General features: G+C 39.8%; 1 protein-coding gene across 1 annotated transcript in view; it reads right to left on the bottom strand.

The window, feature by feature from the left end:
- Positions 1–22,782, bottom strand: part of epas1b (endothelial PAS domain protein 1b) — a 46,400-nt gene extending 23,618 nt beyond the window's left edge. The window contains exons 1-2 of the mRNA XM_085369605.1: positions 22,364–22,782; positions 415–605 (exon numbers count right to left, since the gene is read on the bottom strand). Coding sequence (XP_085225731.1) covers positions 415–605; positions 22,364–22,389 — 217 coding nt within the window. The 5' untranslated portion in view covers positions 22,390–22,782. The remainder of the gene's footprint in view (positions 1–414; positions 606–22,363) is intronic.
- Between the last annotated feature and the right edge of the window lie 1,725 nt (positions 22,783–24,507).

Genomic DNA, 24,507 nt, shown 5'->3' with positions numbered 1-24,507 from the left:
GGAGTCCTGTCTGAAGGACCAAAATCGTACATATTTGACAGCAAAGACCAATCACAGCATTGGTGGCAACAAAAGTTGCCTCAAGGTGCTTTATATTGTAAGGTAGATCCTACAATAATACATACAGAGAAAATTCCAACAATGAACAAGCACTTTGGCGACAGTGGGAAGGAAAAACTTGCTTTTAACAGGAAGAAACCTCCAGCAGAACCAGGTTCAGGGAGGGGCGGGGCCATCTGCAGCGACCGGTTGGGGTGAGAGGAGGATAAAAGACATGCTATGGACATGCATATGCCTATGACTATGTTCATAACTGAAACCAAGTCAGGAGTCTCAATTTCTCCCTTTAGTTTGTCACCCATGTGCATATTTGTGTGAGTCTGTGTGTATCTGCCTGTGGTGTAGCGTTCGTACTTATGGCGAGCAGCTTGCGTGTACGGAGGAAGCTGATAGCGAGCCTCATGATGGATGCCTTGTCCAGGTGAGCGCTGACGCTGTGGGATAAAGGCAGCTGGTGGGCCAGCTCGTAGAACACCTCCGTCTCTTTGCTGCGCCTGCAGCGCGCTGCATCGCGAGACTTCTCCTTACGTCTCTCTGAGCTGCTCCTGTGCCACAAAACAGACAAATGGTCATTTAAACATGAACAATGACACATAATCATACGGTTACTCTGGAAGTCGGTTGGCTTAATGAGACAGTCGGTCTTCGTTAATAATTATATTTCAGGTTCTTCTGTATCATTCAGCAGTTAATCTTCCATGAATGCACTCACTGTCTGGGGTCTTTAAAATTTCCTACTCGACCTTGCTGCGGGCACACCACAGCATAAAGAAACCAATCTCATAAATCCCCATGTGATTCGACAAGCACCAAATGTGCCCGTTTCAAAGGGGGTTCGCTCACAAGTTCGAATACAATGCATCATTCAGTATAAATACAAAGAAGTGGTTGGTTTATAAAGCTTTTCTGCAGCCCTGAGGTACAATAATTGCTCTTTTGTTTTTTTCCCCCTGAAAAACTAGGACTTACATATTTCCACATCAGAAACAAACTGGGCCATGTTGAAATATCAGCAATATCAGAAATTCACATCAATGATACAACAAACAGAGCTGCAGAAATGTTATTGCGCTGCCTTTGTTTTTGCAACCCAACACACATGAATTCACTTTTTTGATAAAGTTACGCAAACATATTCAGTATTCAAAAATTGCTTGACTTGCTTCTTAAAGGACTACGATTGAACCTGAATTTCACTTTGTGTGAGCTTGACACCAGTTATTGATCATCATACACAGAAACATACACCTCAGCAGCTCCTGCTTTTGGTATCGCTTCAAAGCCTATCAGTGTCTGTCAGTACAGAAGGGGACGTCCCTGTTTGAGATGCAGAAAGCCAGTTCAGTTCAGCAGTTGGCAGTCAGGCTGGTTTAAGTTGCAGAAACAGTTTCCGTGTAATGGAAAGAAATAACTTGTATAACGAGTAAAGACACTGCAAGGCAGAACTACAGAAGGAACACAAAAAAGATGTATTTAGAGATAAGAAAACAATAACTTCTTATGACGCGACACCATTTCCTTCACTTCCTGCATGAAGAGATCAGTCACCAGGTCACTAACACAAACACTGTATATCTATGAAAAACACACATATGTACTCGCTGAAACAGCACACTTCAAAAATGATCAAAAGATCCTTTTATGAGAAAAGTGAAATGTGGAAAAAAATGCATTAAACTTGTTATAAAAGATGTTCATCCTGGCTTCTGATTTGAATACTCACTAAAATTCAGTCCCTAACCAACTAAAGACTGGCTTTTCTCAACCTTTTCCTCTTGATGTTAAAAGAACAATTACAATATCTTAAAAATAACCATCCCACTGGTAACTCATTCACCTCCTGTGTCCACTTTCATGCATATTTTTGTTCAACTTTCTCATTCGTATTTGGATTTAGTGAAACCTATTGAGCAAAATTCAATTTGAACTTTGCCAACAGGAGGATTATACAGCGTGTTTGGAGTCTGTGTTCCATGCGAGGAAAATGGGTTTTAATAGATGTAAATTGGTCTTTAAAAATAAAATTTAAATTGGAAACGTGGTTAAAGACGTGTAGGCAGGTGATTATTTTAATTTCCTCTGGTTAATGCATTTGTTGTTTGAGGGAGAGAGCTTTTGCTCACAGCACCGAGGTTCCAAGATAAAAGCGTTTACTTCAACAATCAAATTGCAATCTGAAAATCTTTTCATGGCGGTCAAGCTATAGCAAAAATGCCGCCAACAAAGCCTACACAAGAGCGGGCCAAATTATGTCAGCAAGCAGAACTCTGGGTAATTTTCCATGGATATGGTTTCTTTTTTTTGGCTCCAGGCTCTGAAAAAGAAATGCATCAGATTTGGACGTGAAAGCTCAAATAGGCAAACAGTCCTAGTTTAATCGCTGATCCAAGACATCAGCACAACAATCCATATTAGGACATCACACGTGGAGTTTGGCTTTATCTGGGCTCCCTCGTATGCTCAAATTCAACTCTTAGTCACTGGATACCGTCTGCACAACATGGGACTGGTAAGGTTGCGCAACAGGGTTCAGATTTATATGAAAAAGCTGCAAAGCAACAGCAGCAGGGGAAGAAACTGACAGAAGAATGCTGCCGGATGGAATAAGAAAACTGTGGTAACATCATAATAGCAGACTCATCATGCTCCATTTAAATCCACTGAATCACCTCTGCTGAAATACCTGGACAGGAACAGCATGATTATGCAACAGGTGTGACTATAAATAAGACAGTGACCAATATGTGTTTTTTTGCAGTTACTGCAGTTTCTCACTCAACCACCTGGGGATTACTCCAAAAGAGACAATTGTCATAGACTTTCATATTATTTAGAGTCTGTTACAAAAATCAGTTTTCATCTGTATAGCTGTTCAGAATTACTTGGAGGACTTTTTTGTTTTTCTAATTTATTCGTTAAAACATTTTTAAGGCTTAAAAGTTATACTCTCTTTTGCTAGTTTATTGTAGTTTATTGTATAAATACCCATCTATAAAGTCTTGGCTCCAGTTCTGGTGGTGTAGTACTTTATTTGGGCATTAAAAAGCAGGTATCTGCACCTTAAGTTCATAAAAGTGTATTAGCTTGGCTCTGGGATATCAATTCTCAGGTAAAACAGCATTTAATTCATTTTTTTAAGTAACAAAATTCACTTTAAAATTTCTTGAGTAACAAGACAGAAACATTTTTACAATCTCCATCCTAAAATGCAGAAAAGAAAAAACTAAAATAAAAGTTCCGATACAATTAAGTGGGACCTTTCTCATACAGATTTAAATTGAGCATTTTGTTCTTTAACAAGAGCCAAAAACAGGTTAAGTTAAAAAAAAAAAAAAAAAAAAAAAAAAAAAAAGTGCTGTGAACAAAAAGCTTTTTTACCCTCAGATCTGTGAGCAGCCTCTACGGAAAAGATAACTTTACAAACCACAACAGGCGAGGTGAAGCTCTGCTGAACTTCACATGCCCTCTGTCAGTGGTGACACGATGTGGTTTATCAGACTTGATCACATCTGTGGCAGAACTGCAACATGCAGGGCCAGAAAGAAAATGTAACAGTGCAGAAGAAACAAATATTTTGGCACCAAGGTTAAAAGGTAAAGAAGCCAGATGCCTTCACACCGTAAAAGATCTCTTCTGAAGCGGAGACTTACAACCCACTGAGATAAGAGAATAAAGTGCCAAATTAAACACCTGATGAAATACTGAACCAAGTGAGACGACTATAGAAGTGTTTTCTTGCTATGACAAGGTCGAACAACAGAAAACGTCCTGCATGCCCATATAGAAAGTGTACATTGAACCATTCAACCGTTGTGCATACCGATGCTTTACACAACACAGCAGCTAAATGCCAGGAAAAATGGCAGTCGTGTGTGTTCTGGACGCGTTTACATTATTCCATACAGCGGAAAGTACATATAAGAGGACATTTTATCACCACTTGGATCAGATTTACAGTCTCGGTGAAGGAACTCTGATGGGGGTGGGATCACTGCTGTTTTAGGACACTGTGGGGCTTAAAGTGTTTTTACTGACTCTTGTAGATTTCAATATATTACTGGTTTCCAATATTCAGCTTACACTTTATTTAAGATACTTTAGATGACTCTTGGTGAAAAACACTTGCTACCTTTGCATGTGTATTGAGTGGTTTTCACATTTCCATGAGCCCTGGCTCGATGACACATATCCCTTTACCTCAGGAAGGGCATCCAGGGTAAAAAAAATTATTAAAAAAAAAAAAAAAAAAAAAAAAATCTGCCAAATCAAAGATGTGGAGTTGCTCACCGTCATGACCCTTTGTGATTAAGTGTACTGCCAAAAGTGGCTTTTGTTGTGCTGCAATGAAGGGATACTTCAGAAAAACTAAGTTATGATAATACTCAACAGGTGCTGAATGTGTTCATGACCTTCCCACTGGAGACTACAAGACATAAATGCTTGTGCATTAACATAAGATCGCTATGATGTACATTTATCAATTTATGTAAATAAATGTTCTGAAAATATATATCCAAAATCAAAGTAGAAATAAAAAGGGTAAATTGGCATTTTATTTTCTATTATCAGAATTATTGTCACAACATCGTTTCTATGGAGAGCAAAAACTGCCAAAAGTAAATAATCATAAATTATTTTATTTTTTGTAACTTAACTAAAACAAATTCTAGAAAGTTTATAACATAAATTTATAGTATTTCTGATTTGATTTGCACTTCTGTTAAATGACCATAATGTTAATTCCTTATATCTGTTTATGCTCCAGAGACAAATCCCCTCCTTTTAACAGACAAGATTTTTAAAAACATTTTTTTTTTTTAAACAAAAACAGGACCAAATCATCTCTTTTACTTAAACATAAAGCAAGAGCGTTTTCAGTGGTTCGCATTACAAAATTAAACTTTTCCCTGCAGCCAAAATCTGGAGTCCACAAAGCGCACAAACTAGAAAATCCAACATGCAAACACACATTAAGGACAAGATAGCATACAATTAACAGGAAAGGCAGAGCACAGAAGCACCATTATCTAATCTCATCGAGTGTTATGTCCCATCAGTGCGTCTCCCTGCTCGTCTCTGAGGTTTAAACTCATTAACCCCGACTGTCAGTCACTCAAAGTCTCATTACTGATGAGCCAGCAGACAGCAGACTGCTTCCACTCAATCAAGCCAACTGAGAGAGCAAACTTCAACTAGCTCCTTGATGTGTGAATGTGTGTTCTTTTGTCTTTGTGTGTGTGTGTGTGTGTGTGTGTGTGTGTGTGTGTGTGTGTGCGCCACTCTTTGATTGTCCAGGGCCATTGTTGCTGAAGATCCCAGCAGACTATTTCAGTACAGAAAACAATGGGAGTCACAGCGCTTCACCAGGGCATTGCAGCCTTCCGATGTACTCACTGACCCCTCGCTCATATTCACAAACGTGCACGCAAACACACGCACCCACCTGCGCGTGCATACCAGAGGTTAGAGGTCAGGTGCATCTACTCAAGTAAAACTTTAAAAAATTTCCAGTACTTTTCTTCTTCCTACCTTCTCTTTCCTTCATTCCTCAAATCGTTCCCACAACGATTTACTGCAGAAAATGTGTTCACTTTGACCTGCAGTAAAAGATAAATCTGGTCTGACAGATTTATTTCATCTTGTGCTTCAGTGACTCAAATCAAACAAAACCAATGCTGGTAATCAAGTAATGCCGTTTCTAGAAGAAAAGAGTCTTGTCAGATACCTCATATTCAATTATTTTCCACTTACGTTTATTATATATGTATATGGTTTTTTTTTTTACCTTCCCTTATGTCATTCTTTGAATATATTTAGGCAGTAAAACTACGTGACTAAGTTTGCAATCATGGCTCGGGTTAAAGCACAATGCATTTATGACAGTATTGACACAAATGCATCACATCCATTTCAGACCATAAAGCACTCCTACTGAACTCTATAAATGCTTACAAAGTGTTTTACAATGTGGCGTCTGAGTCCTGAGCGAATTGTTGTTCCAGTAGTAAAAATACATCAAGTGGAATGTCTCGTCTTAAGAGAGAGGGCCATATTGGACAATTTGCCAACCAAATTTACTCAATACTATCTCAAGTTCTTGTGTGGAATTGCCTCACTTGAGTGAGACAGGAAGTTTCCTCTTCTGAAGCCTGATTTCTGGACATTGAAAGTTACTGCGCAAACTTGAAGTGGCTTAGATATTGACCCAGATTGGTAAATGGAGGTAAATGGAGTCTTTCCTGTTTGCTCCATCTCTTTTTAGGGTTAACCCCAGCTCTTAGACTTTGCACCCTACTCATGCAGGACTCCTGATCTGATACATTTATTTAAAAAGAAAGTCTTCGGCCTACAGTACCTGCTCAGACTTGCCTTTGCATTGCTGCATTTTGTATGTTTTGTCTTGTTTTGATACAGTTTGAGATGCTGCATAAAAAAGGAAAAAAGATAGTTGGTAGTTGCTGCTCGATACAGACGCATATTTGAGAAGACAGTCTGGCTGCAGAGGGTACCGAGTTCATGCAATCAAGCCATGTGGAAAATTCTGTACGATCAGCCAGTCGCTGCCCTCCTCAGACTCTCAGCTCATCCCGAAAAGTTGGATCAAACATGAAAAACACATTAAAAGGGCTACTAAAGGACATTATACCGTTTGCGCCACCCTCTCAGCTCCTACTGGCAGGGCCTCATCTTTTAACCTTGGGCTACGCACACTAAAGCAAACAAGCCAAAGGTTAAACATACCACAAACCAACATACCACAAGTTTCTGCCACTTCAGAATGACACACTAAACTCGCAACCACAATATATAGGTACACTTACATGTACAGCAAGGTGACCTCCAGCAAGCTGACAATGATGATCCGTCAGTGCTGCAGTCATAAATACTATTTTGAAAGCTGAAACACACCTAAAAGAAAAACCCAAAACAGCACACTCACTCACCTCAGGCCAAAACATGAATCTGTTTGTTAAAGCTTCTGAAATGAAAACATCCCACAAGTTTCAGCTCCAACTTCTATTCTTGCCATAAAATGATGTAAAACGCGGAGATAACATTCTTTGTTCTGCTCCGATTCATTGGCACATCCAAAAGCTGCTTTTAAAAAGGCCTACGAGAGTTGCAACCAAAGCTGAGAGGGGGGAGATGCGGGTCACCAGCTATTTTAATCATCAAGAACTCACGCAAACGTGGTATGAGTAGCTCCAAAAGGATTTCTGTTTGTGTTGCGTTTGTGATGGAACAGATGATTTGGTTTCGTCTGTTTCTCCTCTCTAAGAGGGCGACGTGGTGTGAGATCTGGGTATTAAAACAAGTAGAAAACACATATCTGGCATTCTGAAACCTCTGCGAGAGAAGTGAGACTGTCACTCTAAACCACAGCCAGTCACATGCTCAGGTACATGCAAAAGGTACACGAACACGAGAGGCAGAGAGCAACATCAGCCTGACTCACACTGAATGTAGAGCCCTGAATGTGACAATACTAATTGTGGTTGAAAGGCTGAAGATGGAAATAGTACTTTAGCAGCAGATACCACTCAGAGATACTCAGTCCCTGGAAAAGCCAACCTTCATACTGAGGTATTTTCATACCTGCAAGGCCATCAACTTTCCTTTGTTTGCTTGCAGTAGTTGTGACTTAACTGGAAGTTGTGGTCAAGTCGGCGCCACTGAAGCAGACGTCATTTTATGCAACTCGTCAGCCTCGCACACTCACCAGTACTCTGTGTTGTGTTCAGATGCAACACTTGCTGGGAAGCTTTCGGCGCCAATTATCTTTGTCACATTGTCATTCCGAATACCAGTTGAGCCAATTCTTTTAAATCCGTCTCAGCATATTTTCTGTTTCACTCACATTGCAAAATAATGACGTCAAACTCGTTGCAGAGCAGGGGAGCGTTTTCACATGCAGGCCGCTTATCCTACTCTGTTTGCACATTGTTCATACACAGATAAGAAAGCAGCTTCTTCAATTTACCCTCCTCCCCTCGACACACAAAACAGCAGAAGAAGTCATTACTTTAACTGACAGCAGCGTAACACTAATCAAAACAGTGGAGGAAATAAAATTAATCACAGTGAAATAAGAATAGTAGAATACAAATCACGTCTATTTTGATTTGTGAAATTAACTTGTGTATTTTTAAAATGACTTTTAATGGTTTTTTAAAAAAAATAAATCTATAAATCATTTGGCTCTGGCAGTAATTTGTCATCCAACAGATCCACACTTGCTTTTATTGAATAGACTTCAAATGACCAAATTTGCTGCTCTAATTATGTGTAAGTCATGTTTATAACTTTCACTTGGCTCTCAAATCGTTTTACAAGCATCAATCAGAATTATGAGCTCACCCGACAGGCAGCTTCGGAATCGAACAATGCAGCAGAGCCAGATGTTTTTCAACCTGAAGCGTTGCTACTTGGAAAGCAAACCTGAAATCTGAATGTGGTACAACAGTCCACACCCTCGGTCCTCATTCATTATTTTTCTCCCCCTTACCCGCAAGCTTTTTTCAATCACTTTTGGTACTCTCGCTGCGATAAACTTGCCATTGGACGCCTGCAGCCTGGAGCGTAAGGAGGAACATGTGCACGCACACTCACATGTTGCCCAGTCGCGAGATTATTTTCAGGCCTAATCGGAACAAAAACAAAGAGGGCAGAGCTGCTGCCGCTGCTGCTCTCGGACATATTGTGTCTGTTCCCCTCTCTGCTGGCAGTAATGAGGCCGTTAATACAGTTTTCCCCTGCAGCCCTCTCTGTCTGCACAGCACAAAGCTTCATCTGTTCAGATCTGCATTCAAACATGAACAGATAGAGAGCGTGGTGTTCAGGGTGATCTGACACTGCATCATATCTCATGCACTAACGTATGACAATCTTATGTAGATTCATGTACAGTAATAAGCATAACAATCTCTCTCTCACACACACACACACACACACACACACACACACACACACACACACGTTAACATTTAATTGAATCTGTCCAATTCTTATTTTTAGGTGCTTAAAGATTTATTTTTGTATCTTTGGAAGGAGGTTTTAAGGTTTCCTGCGACAGAGATTTGATTTAAAGGATCATTTCAGCAAATGTGAAGCTCCAAGTGAAATTAAGCTTTAAAAAAAAAAAAAAAAAAAACTCCTCCTTTTTTTAATTAAAAAAAAATTTAAGGCAAATCTTCCATTTAAGAATGGAAAACTTTCATCTCGTTACACATTTATTTCTTAATTTTTACTTACACAGAACATCAATGCCCATTCTTTGGACATAATGTAATGGTGTGTTATTACAACAAGGCCGAGGTTTCCATCACTTAAAAGATGCAAACAGATACAGCTGGAATTAAACGCATCAACAGCAGGCGAAAAGAATTCCACAAAAGCCTTTAATCTGAGTAAGCCGAGTTTAAAAGACACGAGCTCATTGCAGGTTTATGATTCATGACTTATGTAAAGACACAACAACAAAAATAAAAAAGGTGGATAAGGGAAAGGGGAGGCAAGAGGAGGAGAGACCCGAGGCGGCCGCCGGTCATAGTGGCAGAGGAACTGAACTTCAGGTAAGAAGTTATGACCTGCTGTCTGTGTCAGATATAAACCAAGTTTAGTTGTAGTTTGTTTAAGTTGTGCTGACTTTTTACAGGCGCTTAGAATAACTGGTACTGCGTACTAGCTAGCATGACGGAGTTTATATACTGCTGGGCGGGTGCTATGAAGTTACTGATAGTAAATTTTATTTTATGCTTAAGGTTAGTTTCTCAAACTCCTCAAAATCTTAACAAATTGTGCCAATCCTTACATGTTGCACCAGGCTGATTTATCATCAAAAGTGGAGAAGTCTGTGACAGAGGAGACAGAAGAGCAGCAGAGAGAGAAATAAAAGAGCAGGAGAGAGAGATGGAGATGGAGAGATGACTTTATGTCATCCATGAGGGATGCATTTGGCATATGTTTCACATATTATAGCCCAACAAGTTACTTATAGCAATTTAAATACGAGCAATCAGTTTTTGGCAAATACCGGCTATTTTTGTGTTTCTTTTTATCGCTGTGTAACTGAGTTCAATTGAAAGCCTGCATGCGCTAGTACCTCTTGCCACGAGTTCCCAGAATCCTTTGTGGTTTTACCCCTAATGACGTCACATTTTTGGTGGGCCGGTCTCTGGTCAAAATGCCCAGGCCGATTTTTTGTCCCAGTCCAGCCCTGCATATTGGTACCATTTAACCTCCCAAATCTTTACTTAAACTGAAATATACATACATATAAATATATTCCTGCTGTCTGGGAGATGTGTCTTTCTGTTGACACCAGAAACTACAACATGCAGGTGCTGTTAACTGAAGAGACACTAATCTACGAGTTTGTTATTCAAGTTCTGGATTGAATCTTCAGGTTGTTCAACAAGCAGCCCCATAAACACACGAACACAAATGCCCAGAAAACAGGTCCTGACTCCTGCTGTGATTGTTGTGATAACAAGCCAAAAGGTGCTTATAGGAAACAGATCCGGTAACCAGAGCAGGTGTCAGGCTGTGTTAGTGCGAGCAAGAGTGTGCACGTGAGTTTGTGTGCGCATGTGAGTGTGCTTCATGGACCATTTGCTCTTTTGCCCAGTAACTAAAACTGTTCTAATCAGTTTGTTGTCATTTCCATCACTCTCGCCGAGTACAGATCGACAGATTTCGTTGACTCTGAGGCTTGAACTTTTGTACCATTCCTTCACCTCTTCTTTAAAGATCAGTACAGCTGTATGAAGATCGCTATCAATTCCACTAAAACTAGATGAAGTGTGAACTAGATGAAGTCTTGTTGTGCGCAGCTTTGCTGAAAAGTACGCCGTTTACATGTCTGTCTTTGGTCTGAATTTAAAATAAAAAAAAGAAAAAAAATATTTATATAATTAATATATACACATACACACACACACACACACACACACACACATATAAGTTCTGATTTTAAAATTAAATTTTCATTATTTAACGATGAATAATTAATCTTTGTTTAAAAAAACAAAAATATATTATGTTGATCAATCAGAAGAGGGAGACTAATAGATTTAAAAGTAACCAAGTATTTTTTTTAGTGTGTTACTAAAACTATAACTGATGAAGTAGTCTTTGGAGGAATGTTACAAAACAAGAATACTACTACTATCATCATTATTTCTTAGTCATTTATTTCCCCGGGCAAAAGGGAGAATACACACTAAAGTCTCACACAGGCATATTGGCACTTATTTTTTTAAGTGTACTTTAAAGAATGTTGAAGTCTGTTTGGATATTTTTAGATTGTGCTTATGGAAAACATGCTGCTTTCCACTATAAAGGTGGTCTAGAGTCAGAAAAGGCCTACCCACACCCATAATGCACACACAAACAACTTAGCAGACACACACACACACACACCTTTCCTTGCTTACAGTGGGTCTTCCTGTAGTTGTGGCGCCTCGCCGAACAAACACAGAGCAACAATACAGTACTGGCTAATCTGTGATCCTAAGGAACATCAAGTTCTGGAAACACAGCCAAACAGGCATTTGTCTGTGTGTGCATGCGCACACACACAGACACACAGGCGAACAAACAGCTATCCCAGACAGGGGCCCCGACTTCGCCTCAATCAAGGGAAGAACGATGCAGGAGATTGCTGATGATTCCGATAGTCCATGAAAGAGAGCAGCGCGCGCGCGCACACACACACACACACACACACACACACAGTCACTCTGGCACAAACAAACCCGCCCACAGCACGCTGATGGTTGGGATAGACTGGCTGATTGAAAGAAGCACAGAGGGGATGGAGAAAGGGAAAAGGCGAAAGAGAGGGAGGCCACAGGTGGTGTGAGGGAGGTCAGCTGACCAGACTAGAAACCCCGCTGAGAATACCAAATGAGCTGAATGGCACAAATCTAAACATTTAGATAGAGAAGGCAAACTAAAAGTAAAAAGATTTACATGGTGAGTTCAAAATCATTTATTTCAGCTCATCAGAGAAAGTTAAAAAAAAAAAGTTTTAAATTTTAAAATGAATGGGTTATTTTGTTGCTGTCTTTTTTATTATCATTGTCATTGTTACTGTATCCAGATTCTCCAAGACCTAATTTATGTTTTAATTAGTGTTCTATATAATCACAATAACTATGTCAACAATGTCATTTTATACAGTGAATTGTACTATTTTACAGTAAGAAACTGCTGTTGTACATGAGAGTAAGTGCACTGTTAAAGTCTTGTTCATGGCTCTGTAGAACCAACACATTTACAACAACAGCAATCAATAGCCTAAACACTTAAATCAGTAGAGCACTAAAAAGTTTGGGACGCGGTCCATTTTCTTATTATAACTACAGATGAAAAGGGATGAGCTGACTGCTGACTCAGTTAATGTGGTGGGGCAGATACAGATGGCACCTGAGAGAAGCTTTGGTGGGTAAATCTGTAGTTTCCTGTACTTTATTGGAATTTAAGTGTTATTATATAAATAAATATTTAAAAAAAATCAGTACTGTTGGGGGAAAAAACAGCACCCTTAGTCATGATGAACAAAGTTTTTCCCCATGTGATCTGAATTATTGCCCCCTGATGAGATAACAGCCGACCTGAAGTGATTAACTGCTACAGGTATTTGTGGTTTAAGGGTCTCGCATGGAAAAACTGAAGAAAATCCAGTTCCTAGCAATGATAAAACTGTTTCATTACTCAAAGTTTCTGAAGAAAGATAAAGAGATGATTAAAAAGAGAACGTAAGGAGAAAACAGACTGTCTTTACTTTGCATGTTTTTAAACGCAAACCCAATGAACAGAGGACTGACTACAGCAAGATTACAGCGACAGGATTACAGGAGGAATGTGAGTGTGTTACTGGTTTTCACTTTATTATTGCTTTCACTCAAGTTTCTGACATAGTTGTCAAGTCAAGGTTACTCGACTTCAAAAGCTGCGAAACTCATTTTGGGGCATTTTTAAGTGTTTGCAAAATGTTTTTCTGGCAGAAAAAAAATGCACCAGGTGAAGGTCAAAAACAAGCCCTGATTTACTGTTCCGTCCTGGTTATCGGCTCTTGACCTCCGGTCCCGTTTTGCAAATTCACCTTGAACAGTAAAAGTGTCGAGAGAGCTGAAAAGGACATTCAAGGAAAAAGCTTTTAACACACAGGAGGGGGAAACAAAAGGGAACAGTAATCTCTTTCAACACAAAAACTTTTCAAATGACAAAAGTGAAATAATGACAACTGTTGTTCTGGAGAGATATACAAGTTTCCTGAATTTTTTATTTATTTATTTTTTTTAAAACAGCATAAACTCCACTGTGAAATTAAAAAAAAATATATACAATCTTACAGAGCACTACAAAGTGACTTTTGCTAAAGTGCATTGTATTCCAGACTAAGAGGACGGTGTCTGGACTTCTAAATTTGTGAATGCGCTCTAAAGCTCCAGAACAGTGAAGCACGAGGGAGCATGTGGAGGCTTTTTCTGTGTTTGCTTTTAATGAGTGCATGAGGTGTGATCAAAAAATCCCCATAAAAAGAAATAATCTAATCTGATTTCTATTAGGCCGATCTCCCTATGAGGCCATCTCTTTGTGCACATACGTTCTGTTCTGACATGCAAATCTGCACAATGGATGTGGGTGGTGACTGAAGACCGTTTTTCCACTGCACCTGCTCACATACAATGATACACCAAATCTTAGACACCTGTGGACATGGCAGTAGAACTCTATATTGATGTCCTGATCCTGGAAGATGATTGGTGCATAAACTGGTTAATGTGGAAATGTGGGATAAGAGTCTTAACTGGAGATATAGCTCTCATCAGCACTGATGACCCCCCCAACATGAAACTCGGGTCACTTTACAGGGTGAGGTTTTCCTCTAAGAGCAAGTTTGAGGTGAAATTGTAGATGCATACGTACAAGTCTTCAACATGAACACTTGAATACATATAAATGTAAAAGTTTATGCAGCTGCACTGTGTTTAAGGAGCATGAATCCAGTCTTTATGCAGTGCGGTTAAAATGACTCTTCTGTTGAAGTTAAGGGAACTTTATCATTGGTTACAATAACAGAAACAAGGCTGCGGATATGGAATGATTGCGGTCAAGCAGATGTTTCGGTGTGAAATAGAACAACAGCGGTCCCTTTTTAAAATTCCCTGTTTTGCTGACATTTCCTTCCACCCTGACTTCTTGCTACATGGACTTTTTACTTGTGTTTTTTGTGGGAAATGCAAATATGTTTACAATAAAACTCCACAGGGCATCTTTAAAGTTAAGGAAAATGTGGCTACAGTTAGTTACGATGAGTTTCAGAAATTGGTAAATAAAGCAAAATCCCTTCTGCACACAACTTTCTATGTCCAGCTTCTGACTTTGAAGAGCAAACATTTCACAGTCACTCTTGAGGTGAAACGGGAAGTCTACAGGGAGATGGAGCTCAGCCAGGTGACATACAGGGGATCGTGGATCTCAGCCAATTTGGTAGCAGAGGAAAAGGAAGAAGGGGAGCTGGCGGACGGGAAAAAGGAAATGGCAAGGAGACACAGTTCTGAAAAAGAGGAGAATGTGGCGAAGCAGAAGAGGCAAAGAACAGAAGTGTGGTGGGGAGGCCGTGGCAACAACAACAAAGTGAGCGGGGTAAACAGCGCTGTCGGGTGTCCAGAATAAATGTGAGACAATGTGATACGAGCGAAAAGCAAAAAAGAAAGAGGTTAAAGACAGGAGGAGGTAGCGTAGGCGGGTGAGAATGAATGAGATAAAAATAACAATGGAAAGATATAGAGAGGTTTCCCAGACCGACTTCTCGCCTCCCCTGCTGTTTCCCCCTCACTGCGCAAGGGTCTGATGGCCAAATGGGACGCTGGACTGTACGTACGGCTGACCAGGGCCCTCAGCAGTTAGCAGGGTCTCAGGTTTACCAGTTTGTTTATTGCACACACTCACTTTTGAGCTCTTTTTGCCATTGAAAACAGAAACATTCTTTCTTTATTTAATGCTTGATATTTACAGCTCGTTGGTGCACTCACTCACAGACTGCATCTCTAGCTGAAGAAACTTACAGTTTAATTACAGAAAGAAGTGCAATCTAATTTGTTTAAACACTCAGAGTGTTTGTGAAAAATTCCCCAACACTAAAAACCTGCAGATAAGATAGTTGATCGTTTTATGTCTAATTATGGTTGATGAGTTTTCTCATTTAACTAATGGTTATGATAGCCAAAAACAACCACCGTTCCAACAGTCTGAGTACTTATAAAGAAAAGAAACTCATTTTTAATCATTTAAAAAATAAATAAAAAACAGCCAGTTCCCTTTTACCAAGGCTGTGTCATGCTGATTGTTCCAACGAGGGAACAACACCGGTTTTTTTTTTTTTAAAGCTGTCCAGTGAATTCACAGCAGGTGAGTGCTCATCATTGTCCTCCTTTACTCAGGCAGCTCCCTCTGCTAAACCAAACCAGCGCGCTTCCAGTAGTGAGAACACGTCTGACACAAACCATCCCCTGCGGCGTGATACATGTGAGAAAGAGAAACCTTCAGATAATTCAGAACTGATTCTCCCAGCATTTTCCATGGCTCATGTGTAAAAACAGCTTGTGTCAATAAGATCATGTTCAGTAAAAAGCAACAAAGTAAAACAAGCACTCTGTTCACAGGCATTCCCACTCAATTCACAGCACTGTATAGAAAAAATGAAATAAATCCACACCTGTTGCTGGAAAGTAACAATCACTGACATGCACTTTTATTAACTTGTAAATTCTGTCCTTCCTGCTCTGTAAGTGCTCTCAGCGCTGATGTGTTAAATAGCTGTTGGCCAGCCGCCTCTTTCTGAATCCACACATGCTTCTAAAGCTTCAAGTCCACCGCTGTCCGTAAGCAGCAGCAGGAGAAGCAGCGGGCTCGCTTAAAACCGTTCACCCAGAAAGAATCACTCACGGTAAACCACACGAGTCACACAGCTGGCAAATGTAGCGTAGCTGTGTCTGTATCACTTTGCTACTTAATAACCCCAAGCCTCTCTCTCTCCCCACTCAATCTTTCACTCGCTCTACCTCGCTTTAGTCTCTCTTTTTGTTTGGCCTCTATTGTTTCGGTCCTCATCTTCCTCTCAAATTGTTTACCCAGAGTAAAACACTGAATAAGAGCTTGACAAACACAAACAGTGGACTCTCAAAATAAATGGACACATTCCTAACCACAGAGACTCAAAAACTGACAAACAGACTGAAGTGTCTTCTAATGTTGCTGCTGGTACCAAGCTTTTGTTTGTTTATTGAGATTCTAACTGAAAATAACTCACAATGGCAGAGCCAGCGAGCAGCTCATACTGTAGCACCCCCCTCCCCTCCACCCCCTTCTTAAGGGAAGCAATAAATTCTGCCCATACTTGATATTGAAGACAAAGTTCAGTCGAGGTCTGGGAATCATTGCGAGTTGTTAAGAGGCACTTCTTGTAAGTCATCAAACCAAAAGTGTAACATTACCGGTAGTATTATTTAAGGTCACGTTTCCAGCTTTGTCACACTCCGGGAAAACCGTTTTGGGAAATCCCAACACAACTTAAAAAGAACCAAAAAAAAGGAAAGGTAAAGCTTTCCTTCTTTAGACTGGGCAGTAAGGAAGATAGATTTTAGACATATTGTTCCCAATATGAATTATTTTAAAGAACTGAGGATTTAGAGTTTCAAACCTCACTAAAGCACTCTACTTGAGTTAATGTACTTAATCACTTCCCATCTCTGAATACAACAAACAAGCTCCAATTTTAAGCATTTGGGCTTCACCCTCTCCGTCTTTCCTTTCACTCCTCTGTCTTGCAGCGGGCAGGTTGCACGCCTTCTGTAAGTGGCGTGATGTTTGGGTCGGGAGGCCGGGTTTGCCCGAGGTTAGCACACAAAAGAGGCACGAAGGCTCTGTGCCAACCAAGCCCTCGGCCCACTGTGGAGCACTGCGAGGATGGGAGGCACTGAGTTGACGGGCTTCTGTAATCTGACGCAACGCCACAGCTGCTCCTTCTGCACTTTACTCATTGGTCTTTAAATGCCTCATTGATTTACGCTCATCTATAATCACCTTTGCATCCACTTGATTATTCTTGATTATTTCTGTCCTCCCTTTTGTGTGCTCTCTGTCTTATCTTTGGCAACTTGCTCACCTCCCTCACCCTCCCCTCTCCTTCCCGTGGATGAGCATAAGAAAGCAGGACACAAAGATGTAACAACAGCAAGAATATGTTGCCAAACTGGTGTGTTTAGGAGATCATTAAAACCACAAATCAGGCTTTTAAACTACTCGCTCCACAGCACCAACACCACTCAGGATAAGGTTCAACATGACCAATATGATGAAAGTGAGCAGTTCTAGCTTAAAAGCACTGCAGCACTGACAGCTCAAACAAGCTGCCAGAATTATTCAGCAAGCATTAACACTGCCTGATGTCAGATCACCAAAAGGTGAGTCCAGCCCACTGCATCAAAACTGCATTTTACACTTTTCATTATATATTACTCTAATAATCAAGTTGCAGGTTATACTTGGAGCAAATCATAAAACTGTTGCTTGTTAATTTCGTCCAAACCAGAAGTTTTTCAGCCTCCTGACAGGAAAAAACAAACACGACCTGTGGCCGCTGTGACGATCTGCTTCTTTGATTTACGATAAGTTGTTTAAATGACACTTGTTTTTACAAAGTCATTTGAGCCGGCCCATATATTTTATAAATGGATGGTTCATTAAATGTCAATGTTTTCCATATGTACCTCTTAAAACAAACAAAGGGAAAATTTGGAGGCATTTCTTTTTAAGTTATTACAGTTCAACTGGTCTGAGGTTTAAACTGGGCTACATGCGGTCCATAAAATAAAGTGATTCTAGCTCAGCATATATTCCCTCAAAAAGAAAAACTTTTCAGACATTTTCCCGTTGAGTCTTTGGAGTGAGTGAAAGGTTACAGACAGACAGCTTAGTATGTACCATCTCCTATAAAACAGTCATTAAGAGAAACTAAACTCAAAGTCATTAAAGGTCTTAAATTCATTCAGCTATGTTTTGGTGTGGAGATTAGAAGAAAAAGAACCCCACAGCTGTCATACAAACACCTCAAAGACACCATAAAATTTGGTTCTTGTTAAGATGACTTAACATGCACATGGCTACTAGAATTAAAACCAAATCATCTCCTCAATAAATGCAAAAGTTTTATACCTAGAAACTGCTATGATAAGGTTCTTAATATTTTTTTTTAACATCCACAATTTAAATTGGCCCATTTTGTTATTGCTAGAATATACAGCTACACCCCCACCAACTATGATAACGGTAAAATGTCCTCCAAAGAGACAGAAAATACACCCGAATGGCTCAATCTCTCAGCAGTCATGTAATGTATATCTGCCTGGCAGCTGCCCTGGACTCTGACCTTTGAGCATTGTTTCCAATGGGATCACATGCTGAAAGAAGCGAGAGGAGTTCCTCACAAGCCCACAACTTATTTCTGGTATCAGTAGACCAACATGTAAAAAAAAAAAAAAAAAAAAAAAAAAAAAAAGGAGAAAAGAAAAGAAGCTATTCAATGTATTCAGTAGCGTGACAAACACTGCTGGTGTGTTACGGAGTCAGGTTGTGTTAACGGCTTTCTGAAGTTGTTACAAACCAAAGTAAACATACAAGTGTACACTATGTCAACCACTGTTATACATAACAAGAAAAATACTAGTAATGTAACATTACTTGTGAATCCAGTTGAGCAATGTTAACACTCGGGTCTAAGAAATGAATAAAAGAAAGCTACAAAGCAATACAGTGAAGATTTTTTTGGCTTAAATGATGGAGAACATTTTGAACTTATTGCCGATTATAGTAGTCACACTAACATAACAGGAAAAGTTCACGATGTGAACGTGGCGCAGACATAAGAATATAACAGATCAGGTGACTTGGACTTACAGCGTTGTAATAATCGTCATCGCAACTCAACAAGTAACAAAATCCAAATTATTGTCGCAAGAAAATTATGTTTATATTATTGATAACACAAAATATGAGATGCAATTCAAAAATAAGAGAGAGCTTTACTTTCCCACTGATGTACGGCCGACACCCTTGCAGTCATTGTTATTTTGGGAATTTCAGCTTGCCTGGAGGACATTTTGGGGTTTTGGGAGCACTGCTGGCTGCTTATACAAACTCAGGAAGTGTTTCTTTGCTCCAAATCAGAAAGGTGTGGTAACTCTACCAGCAACTAATATCATCAAGACTCAGAAAAGATTGCAGTGACAGTTCAAATCAGCGTTGACTCAGTGGATGACAAGACACAAAGCTGGCCTTACGCACACAGACTTTATCAGATGTTTTTCACCCAGTTCAAGGCTCTTGTAACATTTTCGGGCTCCTCTTTTCGGGCTCTTGTGAAAAGGTACTCCTGAGAGGCTATCCTGAATTTATTTGTGCCTTTAGTTTGAACTTTTTTTTTTTTTTTTCTTATTAACCGATTTATCTGATTACGTTTTTTCTGTTTTTCTAAGAACTTGTGCGACTGCTTTAACTTGCCGAAACTCGTAATGGCAATGTAGAAAAACCTAAAAAGTACCCCGTTTCCTCCAATTTTGCTTTACTGCATTCTCAGTTTTGCTTCAAGGGGGAATGCATTTTCTCTCTGACAAAACATCTTCCAAGCAAAAAAAAAAAAAAAAAAAAAGGCAAAGCCCGCATAAGGTGGAAGCTTGATCCAAAAGATCCAAGATAGTACATGTAGGAGACAAGAGGGTTCAACTACAGTGTGAAATCACTACTTTTCCCCCTCATCAAGTCTGTTTGTTGATTTGTGCATTTTCTTTTTTAACTTTCAGTTACCCATCAAATTTTTGAATATTTGCCTTTAAAGTTCCAACTGCAGAAACATAAATGATTAATCAGTTATTAAAAAACACTTATTATTTTCTCCATTTGCAGATATCTGACAGTTCATTTTTCCTTCTTCCATGAACATGTTGGGCTTTTACAAAACAATAAGCAAAAAAAACAATCAAATACGTTCCAGCTGTAGCTTTAAAATAGACATGCACACCAACATATAAAGAAAAATCAGTGACTCTGTGATGAAAATCTTCTGAAATCTTTTTGTGTATCAGGATACAGAAAATATGTACCTGCCGGACAAGAAGTCAGTTCATCACATCCACATGATTATTATTAATAAAACCAGTGAGAGACACCGGATCTCAAATAAACACTGGCAGCTGTCATGAATCAAAACTTATCAAACCAATTATGACTTCCAGGCAGCAGCAGTGACAACATACTACTGTGTGACACAAAGAAACACACACAGAGCACACCAGCGAGAGGACAAACACCAGTGAACTCTCACACACTTACACACACACGCTTTTCATGTGCAGCCTGACAGAGACACACTTGCAGAGATCCTTTTCCCTAAAATGGCCGATAGGTCTTCAGTGGGAGCACAGAGGCGTTGACCAGTCAGAGGAAATGCCCTATACTCATCTCACTTTCCATCTCCCCAAGTCATTTTCTCCCTCTTTCTCTGAATGTTTTCACCCCTGGCACAGTTATCCTGCCTTAGTCCCCTGCTTTGTTCACCTTTACGCTTGATCTGACAGACAAGAGTCAGAGAAAAGAGTCCGAGGTGCACAGGACATACAAGCAGGTGTCAAGCGAAAACAGCTGCACTGGTTGAAATCAGTTTTCTTCTCCAGGTAGTGTGAAAGATTAATTTGCAGAAAATCTCTGGGAATCTCTTAATTAAATATTAAGTTGAGCATCGTTTCACGCTCTCACCAGGAATCAACCAGGAAACCTAATTTAGAATTTCCCACAGGTAAGATGTTAAAGCTAACTGGCCTGTTGTGACCACACAAACCAAGACAGGCTGAGACGAGTAAAGCATTATTACTAAGCCTGAGGCTTCATGGCTACTGATGAACAATTAACAACCAGAAAAAAGGGAATAAAGCCAGGGAAACTGAAGAAACCTGAAATATTACAATACATAATTAGAGCCAAATTATAAACAACTTCACTGGTCAGATCAATGCTGGGATACACTGACCTAGATAAAACATGCACAATTATCTCCTGTTTGACTAGTTACAGGACAAGATTATCATGCTGTGTGATATGACTAAGTTAAGAAAAAAAAAAAGATGTCACAGCTCTATGAATGCTGCCAGTCATGCCGCCAAATATCAGTTTTTGAGATTTTGGCTAAACATCAGGTGGTTAGAGCAAGAGCAAGGTACTGCAATATATCTGCAGGTCTAGAACTTTCCTGATCAGGCAGTCTGATATCTGCTGTAATGACTGATTATCCTTTACTGATGCCCAGCTTCTGTTAAAAGGAGGTTAAAGGTTAAGAGCTTGGATTCTCTCCAGAAAGTGCTGCCTTAATTAAAAAAAAAAAAAAAAAAAAAAAAAGTGTGGTGTCTTTTTTTTTCTTCTTGTTACCACTTGTTCAAAAGTCCATGTAGATCTTGTTAATATTTATACATTCATAATGACATGCACCTTTCTATAGTAAGCTGCTACTTCGCATGCAAGTTGAGCCTTCTCTGTGTCTGCTCTGCATCCTGTGTGCAGGATCAAAGTGTTTTATGTGGGTTTAATTATGCAAGAAAATTTTTCTTCATATGAAACTTCATAACTTCCATTTAAAAAGATTACAAGTGTTGTGCATAGAGGTATTTACACACATCCTTTTTTAAAAGTTAATGGTTTGTTTACAGGACCACTTAATGTGGAAATTAGTCAGTAGTGGGGTTTAACCTTAGAATGAGCGAGAAGCAGATCAGAAATTGTATTAAATTTCAAATTTGAATATATTTAGAAAGTATTTTAAAGTCCTTTAAAGTTCATTCGGGGTTTTAAAATATGCACAATTCAATGTGACTGCGGCTTCTCGCAGTGAAACCCAAATCAGCTCATTTCCAAAACAAACGCTCGGTTCAGTTACAGGCTAAACCGGCCACTTGCCTTCCAGCCCCGGTGCATCAGAATTAATGCAATGCTAAGATTAAAGCTGTGTGAAACCACCGCCTGTCGCTGCCTTCCAAACAAGCAGAGAGCGCAAAGCTAGGCCAAGTCACATGCAGCACTGCAGCAACAGGTCCCTCTCTGTGCCACAGCAGCCAACTGTCAGGCAATTTCTGCACTAAATAAACAGCCTCTGTTATTAAATCCGCGAATTAATAAAGTCACATCCAAGCGGAAGGCAATTAAAACCGCAGAGAGGCTGAAGGAGAGGAGTGAATCCAGTATCTCTTACCTCTTTTTCTCCTTTTCGGCTGTCATATTTTCGCAATGCTGTTTCCACGACAGTCTTGAGTAAAGTCCAACTTTAGAGTTAAAACAAAATTATATTAAAAAAAATAGGGAGACGAGAAAAAGCAGGTTTAAGACCAAAGTGCGCAGGTCACAAGGAGCCCGCTGACAGATGAAGTCATTAAACCTGTGAAGCGTTCAGTTAGTCCAGGCTGGCGGTGATTGAGCTGGGGGATTGGGGCCGTACAGTCTCAGAACACTGCCGAGGATTGTACAACCTCTCACCCGCTGAGAAAAGACTCCACACAGGCTGAACGCTGAGCTGCTGCTGCTGACAGAAGCCGCCCGCAGGTCCGCTTGTCAAAACTTTTCTTCGCTTGCTGATATGCAAACTCCCAGAGCTGCTCTGCCTCTGACCTGAGGCTCAGCTGAAGCTCAGTCCCGAACAGCTGATTGGCTGGAAATGCCACCGGGAGACCACCCCGCCCCTTTATTCAGCCCCGCCCCTCCCACTGTGGCCGCTGAGCTCCTTACCTGTTTTGTGCAGGTTGATCTTGTTCCTACAGGTGAGGACGTTATAAAGCTCCAGTGCGGACAATCTGTAGATAAAGTCGCTTTTTGGCCTAAAAACTAGCCTACAGTAACCAAACTAGAAGTATAATGTAGTCACCTCTCACTTTAATGTAAGCTTATGAAGCTTTACATGAAACCATGATTACGACTGTTCTGAGAATTTATCTTTATGCCATAAACACACAGGATCAGATTGTCTCAAAAGTGAGTTTTAACTCTTTAACAGTGTATCCTAGTTCTGCTCCTTTAAAGGCACAGTTTAACTACTCGTGCGACCTTTCTAGGAGAAACTAAACTTTTACTGGAGGAAATGCTGTGTCAACTTAGACTAAGAAGTTTAAAAAACAGTCTTAAGTTTGCCAGAGTTTGCCCATCATTTATAGTTCATGTATTAAACTTAGGAAATCCTAATCAGGTAACGCTCAACCTCCAAGTTCAGTAAAATTATGTCTTACTTGAAAGTGAATTGACATTTTGAGACCCTTGGTCAGTAAATTCAGATTTTGAGTCAGGTAACTCATTTTTTTTTGACCATTTCTGCTTTTCTAGTGGTGAAAAGCCTCCACAGAGTGGGATGATTTTCTTTATTTAACAACTGGATGCATCTGGATACTGGAATCAGGGCGACGGCCGCGGTGATTATTCCACCGTCTCCACGCTCGCTCAAAAAACACGACGACACTCAAAATGCTATTGTTGAAACTTTAAAATGTGGAATTCAAAACCAGTGAGTGATGTCATGGTCATAGTCTGCATGTCATAGGTGTGTCATGACTATGATACATCTACAATCTGTTGTTTGAAACACACTAATGTCACCATTGCACAATACAACCAAAATCTATAGTGTTGTAGTTTGTAGTACTGTAAGTACTGTTACACAACCTGTTAAATTACTTTTGAGTTACTTTGGCGGTTAGTTTTAATACAGACGCCAACGACAATTTCCAGTTTCCAAATTTATATATTTATATATATTATTTACACACACACACACACACACACACACACACACACACACACACACACACACACACATATATATATACACATTCCATGGTTCCAACTTCCAACCATGGAATTCTTGACATTTTCAGTGTCTTGCGTCAGATTAAAATGCCGCAGCATGCAACGTCAGCCTAACGTCATTGAATGACCTGTGGTCTTAGTTAACTTGAAAAGTATCAAATGTACTAAATGTTTTTACTAGAGTTTTAAGTTGGATTAAATAGGACAGGAGTCAGTCCCGAGGCCCGTGCACGAGAAGCAGCCTCGCGTGTCGTCTTCTCTTTGCCTTTCTTATCACTGATCTGCTGTCAGTCTTCACAGCAGTGTTTCCATCGGCGACGCTCCAGAACGTTCAAAAAATGTCAAAAACATGGAAAGTATATTCATCCAAACTCATTTCTTCCACTCATTCTTTAATAGAATAATGAAAACAGCCTGCTGCCCTGCTTTTAGCCTCAGTTAAAATGGAAATCTTGTTCTGGGTTTTACGTAAAACTTAGATTTTCTATATTGAATCTCTTATCATGAAAATTTTTACCATTAAAGTCCATACAAGTTCACCATTTG

The sequence above is a fragment of the Diplotaxodon limnothrissa genome, linkage group LG13 (assembly GCF_057381915.1).
Source record: "Diplotaxodon limnothrissa isolate DT_005_m linkage group LG13, D_limnothrissa_male_GT1.1, whole genome shotgun sequence".
Taxonomy (NCBI): Eukaryota; Metazoa; Chordata; class Actinopteri; order Cichliformes; family Cichlidae; genus Diplotaxodon; species Diplotaxodon limnothrissa.
The sequence above is the reverse complement of the archived record's forward strand: the minus strand, read 5'-3'. Positions and strand labels throughout refer to the sequence as shown.